Source organism: Pongo abelii, chromosome 1 (assembly GCF_028885655.2).
Source record: "Pongo abelii isolate AG06213 chromosome 1, NHGRI_mPonAbe1-v2.0_pri, whole genome shotgun sequence".
NCBI lineage: Eukaryota > Metazoa > Chordata > Mammalia > Primates > Hominidae > Pongo > Pongo abelii.
The window spans coordinates 98,797,284-98,817,247 of NC_071985.2; the positions used below are offsets into that span (position 1 = coordinate 98,797,284).

Sequence of the window (19,964 nt, forward strand, 5' to 3'; positions counted from 1 at the left end):
ACTTTAATGAAAATGAAGGTCCCTGCTGGCTGCCCTGGGAACATATGCCCAACCTTGAACTGTGGCAGTTCACTCGCCGCCTGCCAACCTTCCCCAGTCCTCACACTTGTGCTTCCAGAGCACAGCATTCTGGCCAAGTGCAGACAGGGAGGGACAAAAACTGAGGAATGTCAACTTCCAGGGGCAGCTGACCTTAAAGAACCTTTTCATGAGCATATGTGCAATAGATTTAATGCAAGGCTTTTACCCTGCTTGAGAGAAGCAGTGTTAAAGAAGACATACAGAGGCTGTTTATGAAGAGGCAGTATCCATCTGCAAGTGAAAAAAAAAGATGAATTGGCCCATAACGCTTCTCTTGAGTTGTTCAAACCTACTGCAATACAAGTAATTAATTGTGAAAAAAAAGTGATAGCTATTACTCAGTTACAGTTTGCTAGGCATTGTGTAAGCACATTATTTGTGTCATTCTCTTTACTCCTTAGATACTATTGATAGCCTCAATTTACATGTGAGCAAACTTTGTGAGGCTTAAGTAAATTCCCAAAATCACACAGCTACTCCATTAAGTAGGTACTCTTATTATTCCCATTTTACAGATGCAGAAGTTGAAGCAAACCTGGGATTTGTATCTGGGTCCTCCTGCTTCAGATCCCAAACTTCCAGCATCAGGATTCACTACCTCTCTGTGATGACCAACACAGAAGTGCGTAAAGGTGTGACAGTGTAAGTGGAGACAGATCCTGGAGAAGGCAGAGGTGGAAGGGACACTTCCCTTATCACTGCACTTAAGGCCAGAGTTTCCAATTTGCAATTTTGAAAACGTTATATTTTATAAAGAATAATACCCGATCAAGAAATTGATAAAGTTTTAGGCCAGAAGGCCAAGGGGGAAGGACCGCTTGAGCCCAGGAGTTCAAGACCAGCCTGGGCAACACAGCAAGATCTCATCTCTACAAATAATTTTTAAAATTAGCTGAGCACAGTGGCATGCACCTGTGGTCCCAGCTACTCAGGAGGCTGAGGTGGGAGAATCAATTAAGTCCAGGAGGTCAAGGCTGCAGTGAGCCGTGATCACACCATTGCACTCTAGCCTTGGTGACAGAGTGAGACCCTGTTTCTAGGAGAAAAAAAAAAAGAAATTGATAAAGTTTTAATAATAAGGAAAATTTTGATAGTGGTATATCATTAGTGTCAATTTTAGGATCAGAATAAAACTCCTCTAGAATAATAAGGTAATGAGTAAATACAAGTGTAAAGGACTGGGGTGGATGTTACAGAGTGGCCGCTAATTATACATTAGCCTAATGTACATTAGCAGAGTCAGGAATAGAAATGAAATAAGTGTTCTAATTTAGGAGACAACACTTGGGCTGTTGATTGCCTCTGAAAAACCTTATTGGTCTTCAGAAAACAAAAAAACTCATCACAGCAGGTGTAGATAAAGGTGACAAAAGGAAAACATACTAGAAACAAGATTCAGGAATAATATTACCTCACCCAAATCTAAAATATAGGAAAAGTGTTTTCATAAAGTCACCCAAGTCCTCAGTTCATTTATAAAACACCCTCCCTGCAAACTTTAGCAATTTTCTAAAGAACTCTAGGATTGAAACACTGAACTGTAGCACTTGGAAATGAGCCTCAGCCAGAAACACCACCTTCACCCCTCCTCTCTCTTATTTTGTCTCTGTTTCATCCCTTCTCTCCCAAAACACAATCTTCACAATGGGGACATGCCTCCTCCATCACCCCCTCCCTATCCATCTGTGGGTCAGAAATGTCTAGGCTATTGCTAAGATACAATCATGGACACCAGTTGTTTTCTTGTCTGTCATCTTCTATCCCTTCCTCCCAGTCTTCTGAAAACAGAACCATGCTGACTTGGCAGAAAGCCCTTCGAGTCAAGCCGGGTGAGAGGACTGCCAGTCAAACCTGGCCGCTTGACAAGCTTTGATCATCATAGCTCCCCACCCCCTTGACCACAGACATTAGTCCAAGGAGGAGGCACATAACCTAAGATTAGAGTCTTCCCTGGGATTTCATATGTGGATGATAGGTGAAGGAGAAAACAGATTGAGATGAATTTTGGAAATGCCATCCATGAGACTTGATGTGTGGATGGACAAGTCATGTAACCTCAATGAACTTGAGTTTTCTTCTCTTTACAACAAGAGACTCGACCCAAAGGCTCTTGGAGGCACCTCCAGATTCAGTCTGAGGGTTCTGTGGGGCTTCACCTATGATGAGGTCAGTCTGTCTGGTCCAGCCACGCCCTTTCAGGGCCGAGATGCCTGGCAAAATTATGCATCGAGGGAAAATCTCTCTTTCATAAGCTCAGATACAGGGTTGTCCCCTTTGCCATCATTTCGCCCTTCTACTTATCAAAATCTACTTGTAGGTTCCCATTTAAACTAAGAAGTAAAATATAATAACTAATTTTATTATGTAATATAATAAAATAATGTAATATACTCTTACACTATGATCCTTCACAAGAATATTTATATTTTATTTTATTTATTTATTGTAACAGAGATGGGGGTCTCACTATGTTGCCCAGGCTGATCCTTGAACTCCTGGGCTCAAGCAATTCTCCTGCCTCAGCCTCCCAAAGTGCTGGGATTACAGGCATGAGCCACCCAACCCAGCTAGAATATCTACATTTTAAAAGAGAAGCAAAACTTTATAATGAACAATGCATGATGCAATAACTATCAACATCACAATTTATTAAACTCACTCCAAAGTTCCCCCACATAGAAACATACACACAGTCTTCCTTCCCTTCACAGCCTTTGGAAGGTCTGTGTGCGCTTGTGTGTGGTATTATGGAGTCAACGTGTGAGTGAGCATATATATATGTGAATGTGTGTATGTGCATGTATGTGCATTTGTGTTTATGTGTGTGTAAGTTTATGTATGTGTGTGAGTGTGCATGTATTTGTGTGTGAGTGTGTGCACGCACCTGTGTGTATATTGTATAGACGTGTGTGAGTATGCATGCCTGTATGTGTGTGAGCATGTATATCCACATCTGTGGATGTGTGAGTGTATCTATGTGAGTGTAGGTGACTGCATGTGCCTGTGCATGTACTAAAAGAGCCAGTTAACTCTGGAGCTGCAGTTGCTGAAGGTGGGGGCAGAGAGGAAAGCCCACAGTGCCAAGGAGTCAGGCCAGTTCAGGCTAACAGAGGTGCTGGGGAGAGCGCAAGGCTTTCTTTCTCACCCTGGCACCAATAAACTCTACACTGGAGCGGCTATAGCTGATGGAGTCACCAAGGCACAGTGGCCATGCCATGTGCCCAGTGCCCAGCTGTGGAAGTGCCCCTCCAAGGAGGCCACACCTCCAGAATTTCCCTGCACTGCTGAAGGCCAGGAGCCACAGCCATAGGAAGGAAAGGACTTCCCGGTGAATTCTTCGTATGTCTTCACAGACAGAACCGAAGACAGCCTCAGAGCCAGACACTTGCAGACAGCCCAGTTTCCATGAGGGAAAGCCATGGTCAGGTTGGTTTAGTATGACCCAATCTTTTCAGGGCACTCAAAGAATGGAGTGTCATTGTTTTCCCTCATCCTCCAGAAGCCCAAAGATAGCGCCCTACCAGCCCCCAGGGGAAAAAGAACCTGTTTTTCCGTTGCTAATTATTCCTGCCTGGGCTCAAATGGGAAGAATTCTGAGAAGAAAGGGAGTCTCCCCAACGCTGACTGAACAGAGGCCTGAGGACTGACTGGGGAGCGGGGAGGTAGAGAACCGTGGCTATGGGGGATCTGGCAGGGAAAGGTGCCCAAAGAGGGAAAGGGCTCCTTGTCTGGGGAGCACAGAGGTAGGGGTGGCTGGGGGAGAACTGTGGGAGGCTCCCCTGCAGGGACAGTGCTCAAGAGCCCCTCAGGAGCCTCCTGGGGCCTGAGGAGGACTTGCCTGCACCCCACCCTCGTCCCGGCCGCTGCTGTGACTATCAGCAAGGACAATGCCCTATTGGGGCCACGAGACTTGCTCCATAGCCATCTGTTATCCTTTGTGGAACACACTCCACCCCTGGGATGTCCCTAACCTTGAGGGAGGGGGCTGGTTCCTGGGCATCCTCAGCGGCTGGTGAAGTCCACATCACCTGTACTTGGAAGCCTCAGGAGCTTGGCCATTGAGCTGACTCAAGCACCTAAACACCCCTGCTTCAGAGTTCTCAGAGGAGAAAGGGACTCAGGATGTCAGGGGAGTCCGTCATTTAATACGCTTCTTAACAGGAAAGTGGCCTTACTTTGTACCCCAAGCTGGTAAAGCAGATATGCCAGTGGCACTGTGTGGCTGTCCCACTGGTTTGAAAGTATCCCCTCTCAAGCTGTGATCTGGATTTGAGGTGGAGGGGATTGCAGTACAGGGCTGGCCAGGGCCTCTGAGCCCCACCTCAGCATGTGCGTGTGCGCGCACACACACACCCCTTCAGGATGTCACCACAGCTTTCTGAGCTTGGAGGTCCTGCCTCGCTGCCCCTTAGCATTTCACAAATAGGAACTCAGTTCTAGTTGAGCAGTGGTCAGGGCTCCGACATTCATGGAATGGCCTCGGGTTTCCCCTCAGTCCCAACACAGTTCCTGTTTCTGTTCCCTGCTGAGACCCCCTCATCAACCCTGTGATCACACCAGCAGCTGCCCACACAGCCAACACCTGCCTACCAGCTGTGTGGCTCCCCTAGGCAAAAGGTCCCTGTGCCATGGCCCAGGGGGCCCTTCAAGCCCAGCCTCCCAGGGTTTCTCTGGGCAGAGCGCTCAGCAACCATTTATTTTAGCTCCCATCCTGTGCCCCATGTTTTGTCAAGACAGCCTTTTCCCCAGTCGTGGTGGGCCCTCACCAGCCCTGGACTGTCTGAAGGTGGGTTTGTGCCTTTCCCAAAGCTGCCCATTGGCACCTTTCTCCTGTAGCAAAGACCAAAAACCTTAGAAACCAGATGAAGCACAAACCCTGAGGCCCCATAGAGCCAGCTGATTCATTCATTTCAACATGTAACAGTTACTTTCCTTTTCAAAGAGTCCCCTGTGGGTGTCCAGGTGTAAAACAAATCTCGAGGGTCCCTCCCAGAGGGAGCCAGGAAAAAAATGGCTAATCTGGGAAAAGTCAGAGACTAGATCTGGGGCAGACAGGCAGCAGATTCCTGGAGGGCCTGGGAATGAGCTGAGAACCAGGGGCCAGGACCGGCAGCCCACAGGACAGGATCCAGTCAGAAGCATTTGGTTTGGCTCAGGCAGTATTTTTATAAATTACTATTGCAGCATCTAAAATTTAGAAGTTTTCACATAAAAGTCTAGATTTGTGCCAGCTTTTCTTGAAAAAGCAGAGGTGCCAGCAGCTGGGCCTGTATCATGGTAACTCCCACATGGAGGGAGGCCAGGTTTGCCCCCAAGTCCCCTTGGGTCTGCCCACCACCCCTATTATGCACAGCTGCTCCTGCCCAGCTTGCCTCTGACCCTTAGCTCCGCAGGTCAAGGAACCCGCCCAGCTTGCCTCTGACCCTTAGCTCTGCAGATCAAGGAACCCAGCTTTCCTGAGGGCAGGGCAGCCTTGGTGGGAGTTTGACAGGGAGACCTCCAGAAGTTGCCCGTGGTAAGCCTGCGGGGCTGAATCTTCAGGTGGGATCTGACGTCTACCTTCCTCATCCAGAATGGCCAGATGAGAATCAGCCTGGACAGCACCACTCCAACGTGCTGGGAGTCCCACGATCCCATGGGGAGCCAGCCAGTCCACATCAGGGGAGCTCAGCACATGTCCAAGGTGATCTGAGAAGGGCTCCCAGGGCCACCCAAGACAGGGAGGGATTTGGGAGATTTCTGGGAATGTTAATCATCTTCCTGTTTCCTCTTAGTGGTTAACAGTAAATGTCTTTGAACAAAACATGTCCTGTGAATTTGTTTGTGGGGCAACAAAGAGGACAAGGTGGGGAGACTGAGTACTCAGTAGTCAGCCTTAGAAGGGAAGGAAACTCCAACTCCAAAAGATAGAGAAGTGCGAGTGAGTTTAGATCTGGAAACGAGCTGATCTGCTAAACCTACCAAGGCCTTGGTCACTCCCGCTCTTTCACTGTGAGCCAGAGTTTGCTCATGCAGTGGTATGCTGGAGCCGGGTCCTACTAGTTTGCAAAAGCTGATTGGGCTCACCTCCTCCCAACTGCACAGTGACTTCATATGGATAGCTAGAAGTCAGCCACCATGGGAATATTTACAATGCAAAAATGGGCAAATGCTACAAATCAGAGCTCCCACCACCTTACCCCCAGCCCCAGGGCAGACTGTTACGTATTTGCCTGCACACCACTGCTGGCTCTGCTGTGGACCACAAGCAGATCAGGCCCAAAACGTGCTTCTGGGCACAGGTCATAATACCCCAGGAAGAGAAGCTTTCAAACTCAACATGCACCCACATGTCCCAAACTGGAAATGAACCAGGCCAGCAGTAAGCTAAACCAAAACTTGGCAGGAGTTCTCAGTTGTGTTTAACTGGCACTGGCTTCCTCTTTTTTCTGATTGTTTCTCCAGAGACTCCAGGCCTGAGGAGGGCTTTCTTGTCTCTGAGGTGAATTTTCTTTTTTTTCTCTGAGCTAAATTCATACAGAAGGAGAAGGGTTGGGGCTAAAGTTCATGTTGTCACAAAACCCATTCAAAGTATTAGCTGAGCACCTTTCCACCTCCCTGGAGAGTGGACCACTTGACCCACATCCAGGAAGGGCTCTGCATTGCAGAAAGCATCCACAAGATGTGTGGAATGGTGGGAGGAGGAGTTGGAAAGGGAGAAAGGAGCACTTTCTCAATAATCCTAATCTTTCTCTTCCTAGATGGCCTTGGAAACCTCCTTCACTCTCCTCCAGCCAGCCTAATTCGGGGCCACATCCATGGTTGTACCATCAGTTATGGATGTTCTTCTCAGATATCCTAATTCTTTCCATCTGTCATGCCCTTGATCCAACTAGAGCTGCTCTGCAGTATCACAGACAGCGCCAGAGCCTCGTCTCTTTTATTTTCTCCCTCCTGGATGCTCCTCCCTCCTAGCAGAGAAGTGAAAGTTGACCTCGACCAGTTGTCAGCTCCTTCCCTTCCCCTGTTTTCCTCTGGACCACATCATCCAGCTGAACCTTGGTAATTATCCACTCAAGAAAATAAAGTGATACAGGAAACAAATGTAACTGTAGTATGTGGCAAGGCTGAGAGCAAAAGTTAGATAATCATAATTATGTAAATATTTGAAAGTTGATTTAACCAAAAATCATCAAACAACCAACATAGGAGGCAACAAGAGATTCAGACCCCACTGGGATCACCATGGGAAAATCGCTGGGTGACAACCCAGCTCCCAAGTGGCACTCAGCCAATGAAACAGCAATTTCCTTCCCAGGTGCACCTACCAACTTTTTTTTTTTCTTTTAATTGAGACAGGGTCTCACTCTGTCACCTAGGCTACAGTGCAGTGGCACAATCTGGGCTCACTATAGCCTCAAACTCCTGGGCTAAAGTGATCCTCCTGCCTCAGCCTCCTGAGTAGCTGGGACCACAGGCACACACCACCACACCTAGCTAATTTTTTTTCTTTTTTGTAGAGTCGGGGTCTCACTATGTTGTCCAGGCTGGTCTCGAACTCCTGGGCTCAAGCGATCCTCCCATCTCAGCCTCCTAAAGTGCTGGACTTACAGGCATGAGCCACTGCACCCAACCACCTACTGACTCTTTATATTTTTTCAGACAGAGTTTCACTCTTGCTGCCCAGGCTGGAGTGCAATGGTGCAATCTCAGCTCACCACAATATCCGCCTCCTGGCTTCAAACGATTCTCCTGCCTCAGCCTCCCAAGTAGCTAGGATTACAGGCATGTGCCACCATGCCCGGCTAATTCTGTATTTGTAGTAGAGATGAGGTTTCTCCATGTTGGTCAGGCTAGTCTCGATCTCCCAACCTCAGGTGATCCACCCGCCTTGGCCTCCCAAAGTGCTGGGATTATAGGCGTGAGCCACCGCACCTGGCCCTACTGACTCTTCTTAGGAGAACAACTCTTTCCTCTTGGGGCCACCTTGCTGGAACCAGCTTCCAGCTGTCAGGGCCGCCTGAGGATCCCCTCTTGCTCCCCACTCGCCTTTCCTCTGACTTCTCTCCAGTTCACCTACCCTTCCTAGGATTTTTCTTTTCTATCCTGTCTTCTCAAGTCCATCCTTCCAGATCAAGGATGGACCCAGGGAATGAAGGGACACCAAGTGCCAGGGGAGGCCTGGGCAAGCCACAGGCACAGGGTACCAGCTACAGCTAATGCGGTAAACCGAGGACCAGAGAGACAGATATGGAAAAACAGGACGATGTTTATTTTAAGGTAGGCACTGGCTCAGTGGATTCACATCCAAAAAGCTGAGCATTGAACGAAGACTGAGCAGGATTTTTATAAGCGGGCTTACAGAAGCAAAACAGGCAGTTAATCATGTAATGACAGGTCACATAATCTATAGCATAACTGATGACTTGGCATAACTTGTGGCTTTGCATAGCTGGTGGCCTTGTAGCTGCGTGGAAAGAAAAAACAAGAACTGGCTAAATATAGACAGACATTTGTCCTTTTTTTTTTTTTTCCTTCACCCTTGCTCCAAACGGGGGATGTCTGGAGCCCATTCCTTTGGTTTCAACTTCTCAAAGAGTGTTATCTTATAATTGTCTTTGAAGTGAGCTTGCTAGGCAGAGAAAAACTTGTTCTTCCTTTCTTTTTAACCTTTGCCTTGCCACATTCTGGGGCTTGGCTTTTACTTCTCAGACTAGGTCACTATGACCTTCTTATAGCCTTGTCTGTTACTTTTCTTGGAGTGAATGAGTGTAGTACTTATTTTTTTTTAATTTCTGCCTCACAGCAACGGCTGCGGCCCAGGGCTGAAAATGAGTGCTGCCAGATATTCTCACTTATCTGGGGATGGCAACCAACTCAAATATCTTTGCTTAGACCCAGAGCCTGAATCAACCAAAAAAACTGGTTCCAGCTGGGCGTGGTGCCTCATGCCTGTAATCCCAGCACTTTGGGAGGCTGAGGCAGGCAGATCGGCCAAGGCCAGGAGTTTGAGACCAGCCTGGCCAACATGATGAAACCCCATCTCTACTAAAAATATAAAAAGTAGCTGGGCGTAGTAGCAACCGCCTGTAATCCCAGCTACTTGGGAGGCTGAGGCAGGAGAATTGCTTGAACCTGGGAGGCAGAGGTTGCAGTGAGCCAAGATGGTGCCACTGCACTCCTGGGCAACAAGAGTGAGACTCTGACAAAAACAAAAACAAAACAAAACGAAAAACTGGTTCCCCCAGTCCTTGAGGAAGTTTAATTCAAACCTTTGCAGGAGGTGAGGGGAAATATTTATATCCTACTCTTCTTCTAGGGCAACCAAATACAGAGGGTGAACCAAATCTTTTAAATTTCCGCATTAAATCAGTTTCATCTTTTGGAACCTGCCAAAATGTCATAATCATCACAACTATTATTATCATCATCATCACTGTTATGATTCCACCTTTGTACAGTTCTGATTTTTTTTTTTTTTTTTTTGAGACAAGGTCTCACTCGGCCTCCCAAAATGCTGAGATTACAGCCATGAGCCACTGCGCGAGGACTGATCTTTAGAACATGCTTTTATTTTAGTCAATTTAAAACTGAGACTTTTAATTGAAAATTGGCAGTTTAAATTCAATAGAAGACACAACGCCACCAAATCCCACTGCCTTGCGGATGTTGGCTGAGTGTCCCTTCCCACTCACAAAGCCTCACTGCCGCGCCCACCTCACTCCCAGCACTGCCTGCTGACATCAGCCACTCCCTGGGTACGGGGTTCCCAAAACATGAGAGTATCCCTGCCAAGCTGTTTCCTCCCAAATTATTTTCTGCCCTCCCTATCAAGCCCTCCCCCACCTGCAACTCCTATCCCCAGCCGGAGACCAGCAGGTGAAACTCTCCTGTGCTAACCCTTGTCTGGGATATAAGAAGAGGTGTTGGCCGGGTGCGGTGGCTCACGCCTGTAATCCCAGCACTTTGGGAGGTCACCTGAGGTCAGGAGTTCAAGACCAGCCTGGCTAACATGGCAAAACCTCATCTCTACTAAAAAAAAAAAATACAAAAATTAGCTGGGTATGGTGGCGGGTGCCTGTAATCCCAGCTACTCAGGAGGCTGAGGCAGGAGAATCACTTGAACCCAGGAGGCAGAGGTTGCAGTGAGCCAAGATCACGCCATTGCACACCAGCCTGGGTGAAAGATCGAAACTCCGTCTCATCAAAAAAAAAAAAAAAAAAAAAGAGGTGTCTAAGGCTGTGAGTTGGTTTTCTTTTTTTTTTATTTTTTATTTTTTTTATTTTTTGAGACGGAGTCTCGCTCAGTCGCCCAGGCTGGAGTGCGGTGGCTAGATCTCAGCTCACTGCAAGCTCCGCCTCCCAGGTTCACGCCATTCTCCTGCCTCAGCCCCCTGCGTAGCTGGGACTACAGGCACCCGCCACCACGCCTGGCTAATTTTTTGTATTTTTTTTTAGTAGAGACAGGGTTTCACCGTGTTAGCCAGGATGGTCTCGATTTCCTAACCTCGTAATCCGCCACCTTGGCCTCCCAAAGTGCTGGGATTACAGGCGTGAGCCACCGCGCCCGGCCTGTGAGTTGGTTTTCTGAGTCACAAAATCATACCAGAGTTTTCAGAGTCTGGTATACACTGCAGAGCACATACCAAGAACACTCCACCAGCACCCTCCAATCAAGGGACAGGCTTCCCTTATCCTTCTGGAAATATTCTTGGATTCTCCCTCAGAACCCCCAGGCAGCTCTCCAAGGCTCTATATAGTCCATACTATTTGTTTATGTACTTGTTTACTCCTTTTGCAACTCAAGCCAGTCCTGCTGCCTTTTCATGCCCAAGCAGCATCTGTTCCTCCCCAAGCACTGGGTGGGGCTCTTAGACCAGCTAAAGGCACCGAGCATCTGTGGGTGTTGCAGCACACCAGCCCAACCTTGCCTAGCTCTCTGAAAGAAAGCCTGCAACAGAAGGGAGGGAAGCGGCCCCAAGTGCAGCTGCAAGCACTCCTTGGGAGTCAGCCAAGACCCTCCATCCAAGCAGGGCAGGATCCTTGCACTTGGCCATGATAAGGAGAGGCTTCCAGGTGGCAGCAAGACTTGGCCACCACAGAGGCCTTCTTGAGGCCCCCCGTATCCTGCCCAGACTCAACCCTGCCTCAGCATTTGGATCCTCCACAGACTCCATGGTGAGTTCCCAGCTCAGCCAGATGGGCAGTGTTTTCCCAGGAGCCTAGGGCTTAAGGAGCACCCCAAATCTCCTCTTCCCAGCTCATGGCCAGGGTAGGTGGGCAGTGTTCGGAGGAGCTATTTGATTTGGCAAAGAGAAGGTGCTCTGGGATACCAAGTCGCCCCCATTCAAAACTAAAACCACCAGGAGACCTGCATCTGGCTCTGAATCTTGTGTGGCCACCAACAAATGACTTTCCTCCTGTGGGACTCAGACTACTGCAGCAAAGCTGGGGTATCCCCAGACAAAGGACCCCATCTGTGGCATTGGCAAGCAGCTCACATGCTGTCTACAGTTGTGACTGGTGTATGAGCAGGTGACGCTACAGAGGACTTCCTTACGTCACACAGATGGGCACGTAGTCTGTGCCCCAGCCGTGGCACCACACCTCTGTGGGGGCCCAAATGTGTTTCAAAGGAGCCCTGCCCAGGCAGGCCCACAGCAGTGGGCAGAGCTGGAGTAGCCCCTGAGGTGGGGGTTGCTAGAATGGTCCTCAACAACTGTGACCCTGCCCTGCAGAAGAGACAGTGTCTAGTGCGACCACCAGCTCTCACAGTCACATGCTTGGCAACCTTGGCCGTATTCCCTCAGTTTCCCCATCTGTACAGTGAGGCTAATATGAGCAGTTGTCAACTTTAAAGAACTGCTCACATGTTTTAAGCAGAACAAGGGTAAGGCACCACATCGAGCAGCATGCCCATCATCTCTGGCCCCACTCCCTGCCCGCCCTTCCCTTGCTCTTTAGCATCTCTATGCCCCATCACCCATAGGGGTCCGCAGCCCCCCTGCAAGGAATATGGGCCCTTTCCCTTGGATCGATACTCTGGCAGAAGGGATTGAGAAGCCCCAGCACCCAGGAACAGCTGTTTAGAAGTCCCGAGCCCAGGCAGCAGCCCCCCTCCAGGATGCTGTCTAGTCATTCTGATTTTTCCTGCCCAGTTCTCAAGATTCTTGCCAGAGAAGACAGACTTGAAGGAGTTTGCTCTTCCCAATGCCAGCTGGTGTTCGGACATGCTGAGCCTGTACCAAGAATTTCTGGAGAAGACCAAGTCTAGCAGCTGGATCAAGCTGCCCTCCTTCAAGTCCAACAGAGACCACATCCAGCGACTCAAGCTCCCATCTGGACTGGCAGTTTCCTCAAGTAAGGACAGGACCATGAGTACACACACCCCAGCCGCCCTTCCCTGTGTTCTAAGACTGAAAAGCAACTTCACAGACCGCCTTCCAGTTCTCAGCCGAGTTCTTCCTGCTGTCCAACTCCACTCCTGATGCTGCAGCCCCAGGCATTAGGCGGCGGGTGTCCTCTCAGGTCTCCAGCTCCCCTCCTCCCATCTGAAGCAGCACACTCTGGTGGGCCCACCTTTGCTCCCAGCCAAGCATGTCCCCACTGGAGGACAGCCAGCCCAGCTCCTTCCCTGACTTCTCACTGACTGCCCCTCCCTAACTATCAAGCCTCATCCCAAGCCTTCCGCCCCAACCCCATGAAAGCCCCTGGACCCCACACCCCTTCCACTGGAGGCCCTGCACATCATCCCTGCTGTGCGGGGTCTGGAGCAGCACTCCTGAAATACCTAATGATCCTAATGGATCCTAATGATAGAGCTTCCACCTTCGTGTGTGTGTGTGTGTGTGTGCGCGCTCACGTGTGCACGCATGTGTATCTCCCTGTCTCTCTCACTCATATATGTTGTCTTCCTGCCTAGTGATGAAGGAGTGGTACAGGGAACAGACTACCCTTGGGTTTATGGCACAAACAAAGCAGGAATACCAACATGATTTTTTTTCAAAGAATTTGGTACTTCCAGAAAAGGATGTAGTAGTGGTAGCTGTCTTGGAAAAAAAAATCAGAACTTTGATGGACTTTTCTGCTCTTATTTTACTGTTTAGTATTATTCTTTTGAATTATATGTGAGCTACATGAGTAATTAAATTTTCAATTTTCAATGCTTATGGTCTCTTAAAATCTTGCCCTGGCCCTGATCCTATCTCCATTCTCAGCCAGGGCACTTCCTGCATGTTTCTCCCCTAGACAGAAAGGCTCTGTGAGGACAGCAACTGTGCCTCTGCTCCCAGAGGGAAGGCTCCCTGGGGGTGGACCTGGTGTCCTCTGGTTTTCTCTCCTTAATCTTGTACCAGAGGCAAGACTCAACCAAATGGTGCTGCATCCTGACCATACCCTCCTTTCTCCGGCTGCAACACTGCCTATCTCTCCCCAGACAAAGGTGACTGTCGCATCTTCACCAGGTGCATCCAAGTGGAAGGACAAGGCTTTGAGTATGTCATCTTTTTCCAGCCATCCCAGAAGAAGTCAGTCTGTCTTTTCCGACCAGGCCCCTACCTGGAGGGGCCCCCAGGGTAAGGTCACTGGTAGGACCTTGGCTGCCTCCTGGGCTTGGCTCAGCAGGGCAGGGTCAGCACCCACCAGGCTGGCCCGGGAGTCTCTATCTTTCTCTAAGGGGTGAGGATGCGAGTGTGGGGAACTGGTCTTCAGCCTCACAATACCAGGCCTGGAAGGACACACAGGGTTATCTGGCCTAATCCCCAATGTGCAGATATGGGCTTCTCATCAAAGTCTCAAAATTTTCTAGACAAAAGACCTGAGAGGCCACTTTGAGAAGAATGTGGTACACTTGGAAGAGGGCAAGATCCGGAATCTAGACTCTGACTTGGTGTCCTGCCTGGCTGCTGCTGGCTGTTGGACTCTGAGCAAGCAATTTGACCCCTGGTCTTTAGTCTTCTTACCTGAAAACTGGGGCAATAATATCTACCTGCCAGGGTGACCAGAGATATGATATTATGGGCCTATGTGTGCATGCTCATGAACCGTAAAGCACAGTACAGCTATCAGACACTTCTACCCAAAACCTGTGTTCTATCCATGGGGAAATGGAGGTGCACACAGCTAAAGTAACTTGCCCGAGGCAGCACCAGCAATCAAAGTCAGATCCAGGACTCTAATCTGGGAGGTGAGATTCCAAGTCCACTGTTCTCTCCACTCTACTCTGCTGCCTCCAGACTTGGAACAGACCTCAGGAGGAATGCACACTGGGCATAAATGTGTCCACAAGGGAAATCAGGCTGACCGTGGGTCACCAAGTTCATGGCTGTCCCCCTTCTCCTCCATCCTGATGCCTGCTTCAGACGGTCACTGAAGGCTGGAGGTGGTGCTGGAGCTCCTGCAAGGGAGAGACAAGAGAGGGCAGGAGTGGCTTTAGGGTCCTGAAGCCTGAGAGGGGCTTAACTGGGGTTAAATAGAATCCAGAGTGCTAAACAGATGTCAGGGCCTCCAGAGGCTGTGGATGCCAACTGCAGCCCTCAGTCACCTTGGCCATCCCAAAGGGTCCTCCACAGGGACACTGCTCCACACACTAGGATGTGCAGATACTAGTGAATTGCTCAGAGCCCTGCCCAGGCCATGGACTCCCTCCCTTCTGAAGCATGGCTGACTTTTATTTAGGGGCTGATGGAGGTGAGGCCAAAGAGGCAGAGGAGGACCATCCAACACTAAGGCCAGTCAGTGGATTGAGGGGTTGGGCGTCTAAAGAAGAGATTAGTATCCACCAGGCCCCTAGACCATGGGGAGTGGGAAGGAGGAGTTACTTGTTGGCCAAGAGCTACTCTGTAGATCCACATACTGGCCAATGGGTCCCCAGGCTGGCCAGTGAGGACAAGGAGGAGAGAGTTGGTCTCGAGTTCTTTGACACCAACTCTTTTCACTCTCTTTCAAGCAATTTGGGAGGCAGAGAGGGAAGTGCCTAAGAAGTGTGTAAATTATGTTTGCAAACATTTGTTTATTTAATCTGCTGAGATCAGAATTGTGAAATTAATGGTGGAAAAACTAAGGCTCAGAAAGGTTTAGCAATTTGCTCAAGATCAAGCAGGTAGTGAGCTGTGGGACAAGGAGTCCAACTGGGTGGATAGAGACTAAAGAAGCAGGGAGGGAAGGGTCTGGAAAAGCCACTGGTCACAGGAGCAGGAGGGTAATGCATGGCAGTACAGTGTGGACAGCTAATCTGGCTCCGTGGAGAATGGGCTGTGCTTTTGAAAATCAGGAACTCAAATCTGTTTCGTGTTATTTGAATTCTAAAATGGGTGCCTATTTTCCCCAAATTAGCCAACCATGAAGTAGCTGACATAAAGCTTGCATAAGCAAGAATGAACATTTTATGCTTTTTTTTTTTTTTTTAATTTTGAGACAGGCTTGATCTGTTGCCCAGGCTGGAATGCAGTGGCACAATCTCGGCTCACTGCAACCTCCACCCACGGGGTTCAAGTGATTCTCATGTCTCAGCCTCTCGAGTAGCTGAGTTACAGGCGCTTGCCACCACACCCGTCTAATTTTTATATTCTTTAGTAGAGACAGAGTTTCACCATATTGGCCAAGCTGGTCTCGAACTCCTGACATCAAGTGATCTACCCACCTCAGCCTCCCAAAGTGCTGGGATTACAGGCATGAGCCACTGTGACTGGCCATTCTATGCATTCTAAATAAAGCAAATGTCTGCAGCATTTGAGCATTTCAGCTCAATTTCAGCATTGAGCCTGCTGAAGCAGGCGCTCTGCTTTCTGTGGCAACGCTGCTCAGAAGTGTGTCATGCCAGCCCTTGATAGGTCATAAGTTATGTTTCACATTTACTTATCTTGAGATGTGGGCCCCGCACTGGCTGTAGTGACTGGTAAGGTGAGAAACAGCCCAGGGTTGTGCCTCAAAGACTGAGTCAAAAAGTTCAGGGACTTTTTCATTTCCTGTATATGCCCATCCTTCCAAATTTTGGCAATTATTGCCAGCAATTAGGTAATGAACCAGAAAAATGTTTTCTATTAACTTTATCAGAAAAAAACAATTTTCCCTGATGAAATAAAATGTCATATCAGTGGCTGCAAACGCATGCTGAAGCAAAACAGAAAAGCTCAGTTGATTTTGACGGGTTTGATCAGATGGGATGCAGCTGTTTCCTTCTTTCCTATTTGGCTGCCCTGAGGCTGAACGTCTGTGTTTGGAAGGGTCTAGGGAAAGGGAGAGGTAGGATCACCACAGGAGGGAGGGAAGGCCCATTGAGGGGGTCTGCCCAGCAGCCCCAGCCCAGGCCTTGCTCCTCACCTTACCCCCACCCCCAGGTTTGCTCACGGCGGGTCCCTGGCAGCCATGATGGATGAGACCTTTTCTAAAACTGCCTTCCTGGCTGGAGAGGGGCTGTTCACACTAAGCCTCAACATCAGGTTCAAAAAGTAAGTATGGGCCCTTGGGGCACTGGCCAAAGTCACAGACCTTTTCATCCCTGGAAGTGGCCATCCTCAGCAGCTGGGGTGTAGGAGCCCTGCCTGCCACTCTCCTTCCCCAGCCCACTCCCAAGCAATTCCTCTAGTCCCTGGCCAGGACACAGCCTCTGCTGTCCAACTTTGGGAGCTGACAAAAAGGCCCTGAGCCCAGGGCCACTTATGAGTCCTCGAGGCAGGGAGGGATGAAGAAAGGGAAGAGGACACAGAGAGTGAAGGGATGGGGAACCGGGTTCACATGAGAGATGGGCTAAGCTGCCTCCTCTCCCAGCTTGATCCCCGTGGGCTCTCTGGTTGTAATGGACGTAGAAGTGGACAAGATTGAGGACCAGAAGCTTTACATGTCCTGCATCGCCCACAGCAGAGACCAGCAGACAGTTTATGCCAAGTCCTCAAGTAAAGGAGCCCCCAGCCCAGCCCCAGGCCCCGTCCTGCCACCACCCACCCCCAGAACAAACAGGAGGAAGAAAAGATGCCAAGGATTCATCCCAAGCTGTGGTCCCGCTTCTTTAGGGGTGGGATAGGGCACCTACTGGGGACACAGATGAAGTGAGGGAGAGCAGAACTAGAATTTTTTTTTCTATGTATGAGTTATCCAACCTGTAACGAAAGGACAGGACCCAGGTAATGGGTAATTTGCAGCCAAATGCTCAGAGTGTCCATCAAGCTCCTGCCATCTCAGTGCAGCTCTTGCAGCTCAGCTCACCCTTCTCTTGCAGGTGTTTTCCTTCAGCTGCAGTTGGAAGAAGAGTCGCCCCAGTAACAGTCACTGTGCCTGCAGGAGAGCCTCCCACTACCTCCCTTGCCTGCCTGGGACCCACCAAAGAGCAGGGAGGGGTCCTCAAGCAGCGATTGGTGAGGCGAGGGAAATGACCCTTTTCTCTGAGTAAATAAAGTCTCACAGTCCCATTCTCGGCCCAGGGCCTTTCTGTGGTTGGAAATCAAAATCCTTCCAGGGCATCTCACATACCCACCTTCCCATTCAGCACTGACTGAAAAGATTTACTGAGTACCCGCCAGGTGTCAGGCACTGTGTGAGGCACCAGGCACCCAGAAGTGAAAGACAGGGCCCCGGTCTCAAGATGCACAATGCGGGAGCCAGGTGCCAAGTGAGAGTGCCCTGTCACGCTCCTCCCACACCCACCCTGGCTTCTATCACGACTGCAGTGTCATCGCAGCGGGAGGAAGGGCTCATTTTACTCTACAAAAGCAATCAGAAAACATCTTCTAGAAGAAGCTCTTCCTGAACTGTCTCAAAAGTTAAGTGGTGTTCATTAGGCAGGCAGGGGAGAGGAGGATATCCCAGGCAGAGGGGAAGTAAGACAAAGGTGCACAGGTGTGAAAGTGTACAGGAACTTTGGAGAAGAGCAAGGTGTTGAGGAGGGCAGGCGTTTAGGGAAAGAGAAGGTGGGCAGGAGCAAACCACAGGAAGGCTTCATAATCCCTGCTGGAGAGCTGGAACTTTGTCTTGCAGGCAACAGGGAGCCTCTAAAGGGCTTGGGCTTGGGAGTGACAGAGCTTTGTTATTTAGAAAGATGACTCAGTGGCAGTAAGGCGTCAGCAAGACTGAAGGCAGGAGTACTAGTTAGGAGATCCCTGCAGGCTTTACACTAGAGACGGTAAGGGCCTGCAGGGGTCAGAGCTGCGAAGCTGAGAGATATGAGAAAATGTTACAAATACAGGAAGTGCAGGACTTTGCCACTAGTTATACAATGTGGATCTGTGAAGACGAGCTGTCTAGGATGACTCCAAGTTTCTGGCTTATGAGTTTCCAGGTGGTTATCACTGGAAATACAGAAAGAGGTGGGGGTAAACAATGAGCTCAGTTTTACATGCATCGAGCTTGAAGTGCCCATGGAACTTGTACCATGTGGCAAGTGCCAGCAGGAACGTGGATATTGTGATACGGAGCTTGGAGAGATAAGCTACTAACTCAAATTGTGAGCCAATATAAAATGTGACATGAAGCCGGACGCAGTGGTTCATGCCTGTAATCCCAGCACTTTGGGAGGCCGATGTGGGCAGGTCACCTGAGTGATTCCAGAGTCGAGAGGCTGGTCGGGAGTTCGAGACCAGCCTGACCAACATGGAGAAACCCTATCTCTACTAAAAGCACAAAAAATTAGCCGGGTGTGGTGGCACATGCCTGTAATCCCAGCTACTCAGGAGGCTGAGGCAGGAGAATCACTTGAACCCGGGAGGCGGAGGTTGCGGTGAGCCGAGATCACACCATTGTACTCCAGCCTGGGCAACAAGAGCAAAACTCCGTCCCAAAAGAAAAAAAAAAGTGGCATGAAACCCCTGGGAATGCCTTATGCAGAGTGGAAGTGAGGAGGAGGCAAGAGGAAAGACAGAGGTGAGGAGGGAGAGGGAAAGGGGAGGGAGGGAAGGAGAAGGAAAGAGGTCAAAAATAGAACCAGAACCTTATGTCACACTAAGGCTTAAAGTTGGGATAGAAAACCAAGGATCCACTAAAGAGGCTGAGAACAGGACAGGAGTGACCATCCTTAAGAGGAAGAGGTCGGCAGCATCAAATGCCGAAGAGAAGGCAAGGAAGGTGAGAATTAAAAAGAAGCTTTTGAGCCAGGAGTGGTGGCTCACGCCTGTAATCCCAACACTTTGGGAGACCGAGGTGGGAGGATTGCTTGAGGCCAGGAGTTTGAGACCAGCCTGGGCAACAAAGTGAGACACTCATCTCTACAAAAACAAAAAAGGTAAGAAACTAAAATAAATAAGTGCACAATAAAATTAAAAAGAGACCTTTGGATTTGGTCATGAAGAAAATGTGGTTTCCTTTGCCAGAACAATCTTAGGAGGTAGGAGAAAAATCCAGATTACAGTGGATGAAAATATGAACAGGGAATGAGGAAATGAATGTAGATGCTTCTTTCTAGGAATGTTGTTATTCAAGGAAAGATATTTGACTGTATTTTAATTGCTAGTGGAAAGAGGCTGAAACTTTTAGGAGAAAGAGGGACAGAGGTGTCATCCAACAGAACAGCCCTCTTAGAGCTGTCTTGGGAGCCATGGGAGAGCGTCAGCATGACTCTGAGACCGAAAGGAAGGAGGTAGAGTGCAGAGCAGGACAGGAAGTTGAGGGGATTCAACCCAGAGTGCTTCAACTTTCTTAATGAAATGGAAGGCAAGGCCATCAGTGGGGAAAGAGGTCTGGAGGAAGGGGGATGGTTTGGAAAAGCCGCTGTAGGGATCAGGAAAACAGGTACCAGGTACATGTGTGACCAAGACATCCTGAGCGCCCAGCTGCTGGTAGAAAACAGGTATCTGAAGTGGCACCAACCTTAGAAGAAAGGAAGGTGGGAACCAGCTGGCAAAACCCGGGGGCAATGGTGGATGAGTCAGGTGAGAACAGTGGAAGGGGAGGAAAGACAGCAACATGGCTGGTACACA

General features: G+C 49.3%; 1 protein-coding gene across 1 annotated transcript; it reads left to right on the forward strand.

Annotated features, from left to right (window-relative positions):
- Nucleotides 1–11,032: 11,032 nt before the first annotated feature.
- THEM5 (thioesterase superfamily member 5) lies at nt 11,033–17,430 on the forward strand. Its single transcript, XM_002810207.4, has 6 exons — nt 11,033–11,238; nt 12,219–12,420; nt 13,496–13,634; nt 16,398–16,508; nt 16,828–16,952; nt 17,276–17,430. The coding sequence occupies exons 1-6, from the start codon at nt 11,116–11,118 to the stop codon at nt 17,317–17,319; spliced, it is 744 nt and encodes a 247-aa protein (XP_002810253.1). The 5' UTR covers nt 11,033–11,115; the 3' UTR covers nt 17,320–17,430.
- Nucleotides 17,431–19,964: the final 2,534 nt, after the last annotated feature.

Bases quoted from the DNA above. Each gene is read 5' to 3' on its own strand.
- THEM5 (XM_002810207.4), top strand. From the start codon at position 11,116: ATGATAAGGAGAGGCTTCCAGGTGGCAGCAAGACTTGGCCACCACAGA. The intron at 11,239-12,218 runs GTGAGTTCCCAG...TTTCCTGCCCAG, and splicing joins GATCCTCCACAGACTCCATG to TTCTCAAGATTCTTGCCAGA. The intron at 12,421-13,495 runs GTAAGGACAGGA...ATCTCTCCCCAG, and splicing joins TGGACTGGCAGTTTCCTCAA to ACAAAGGTGACTGTCGCATC.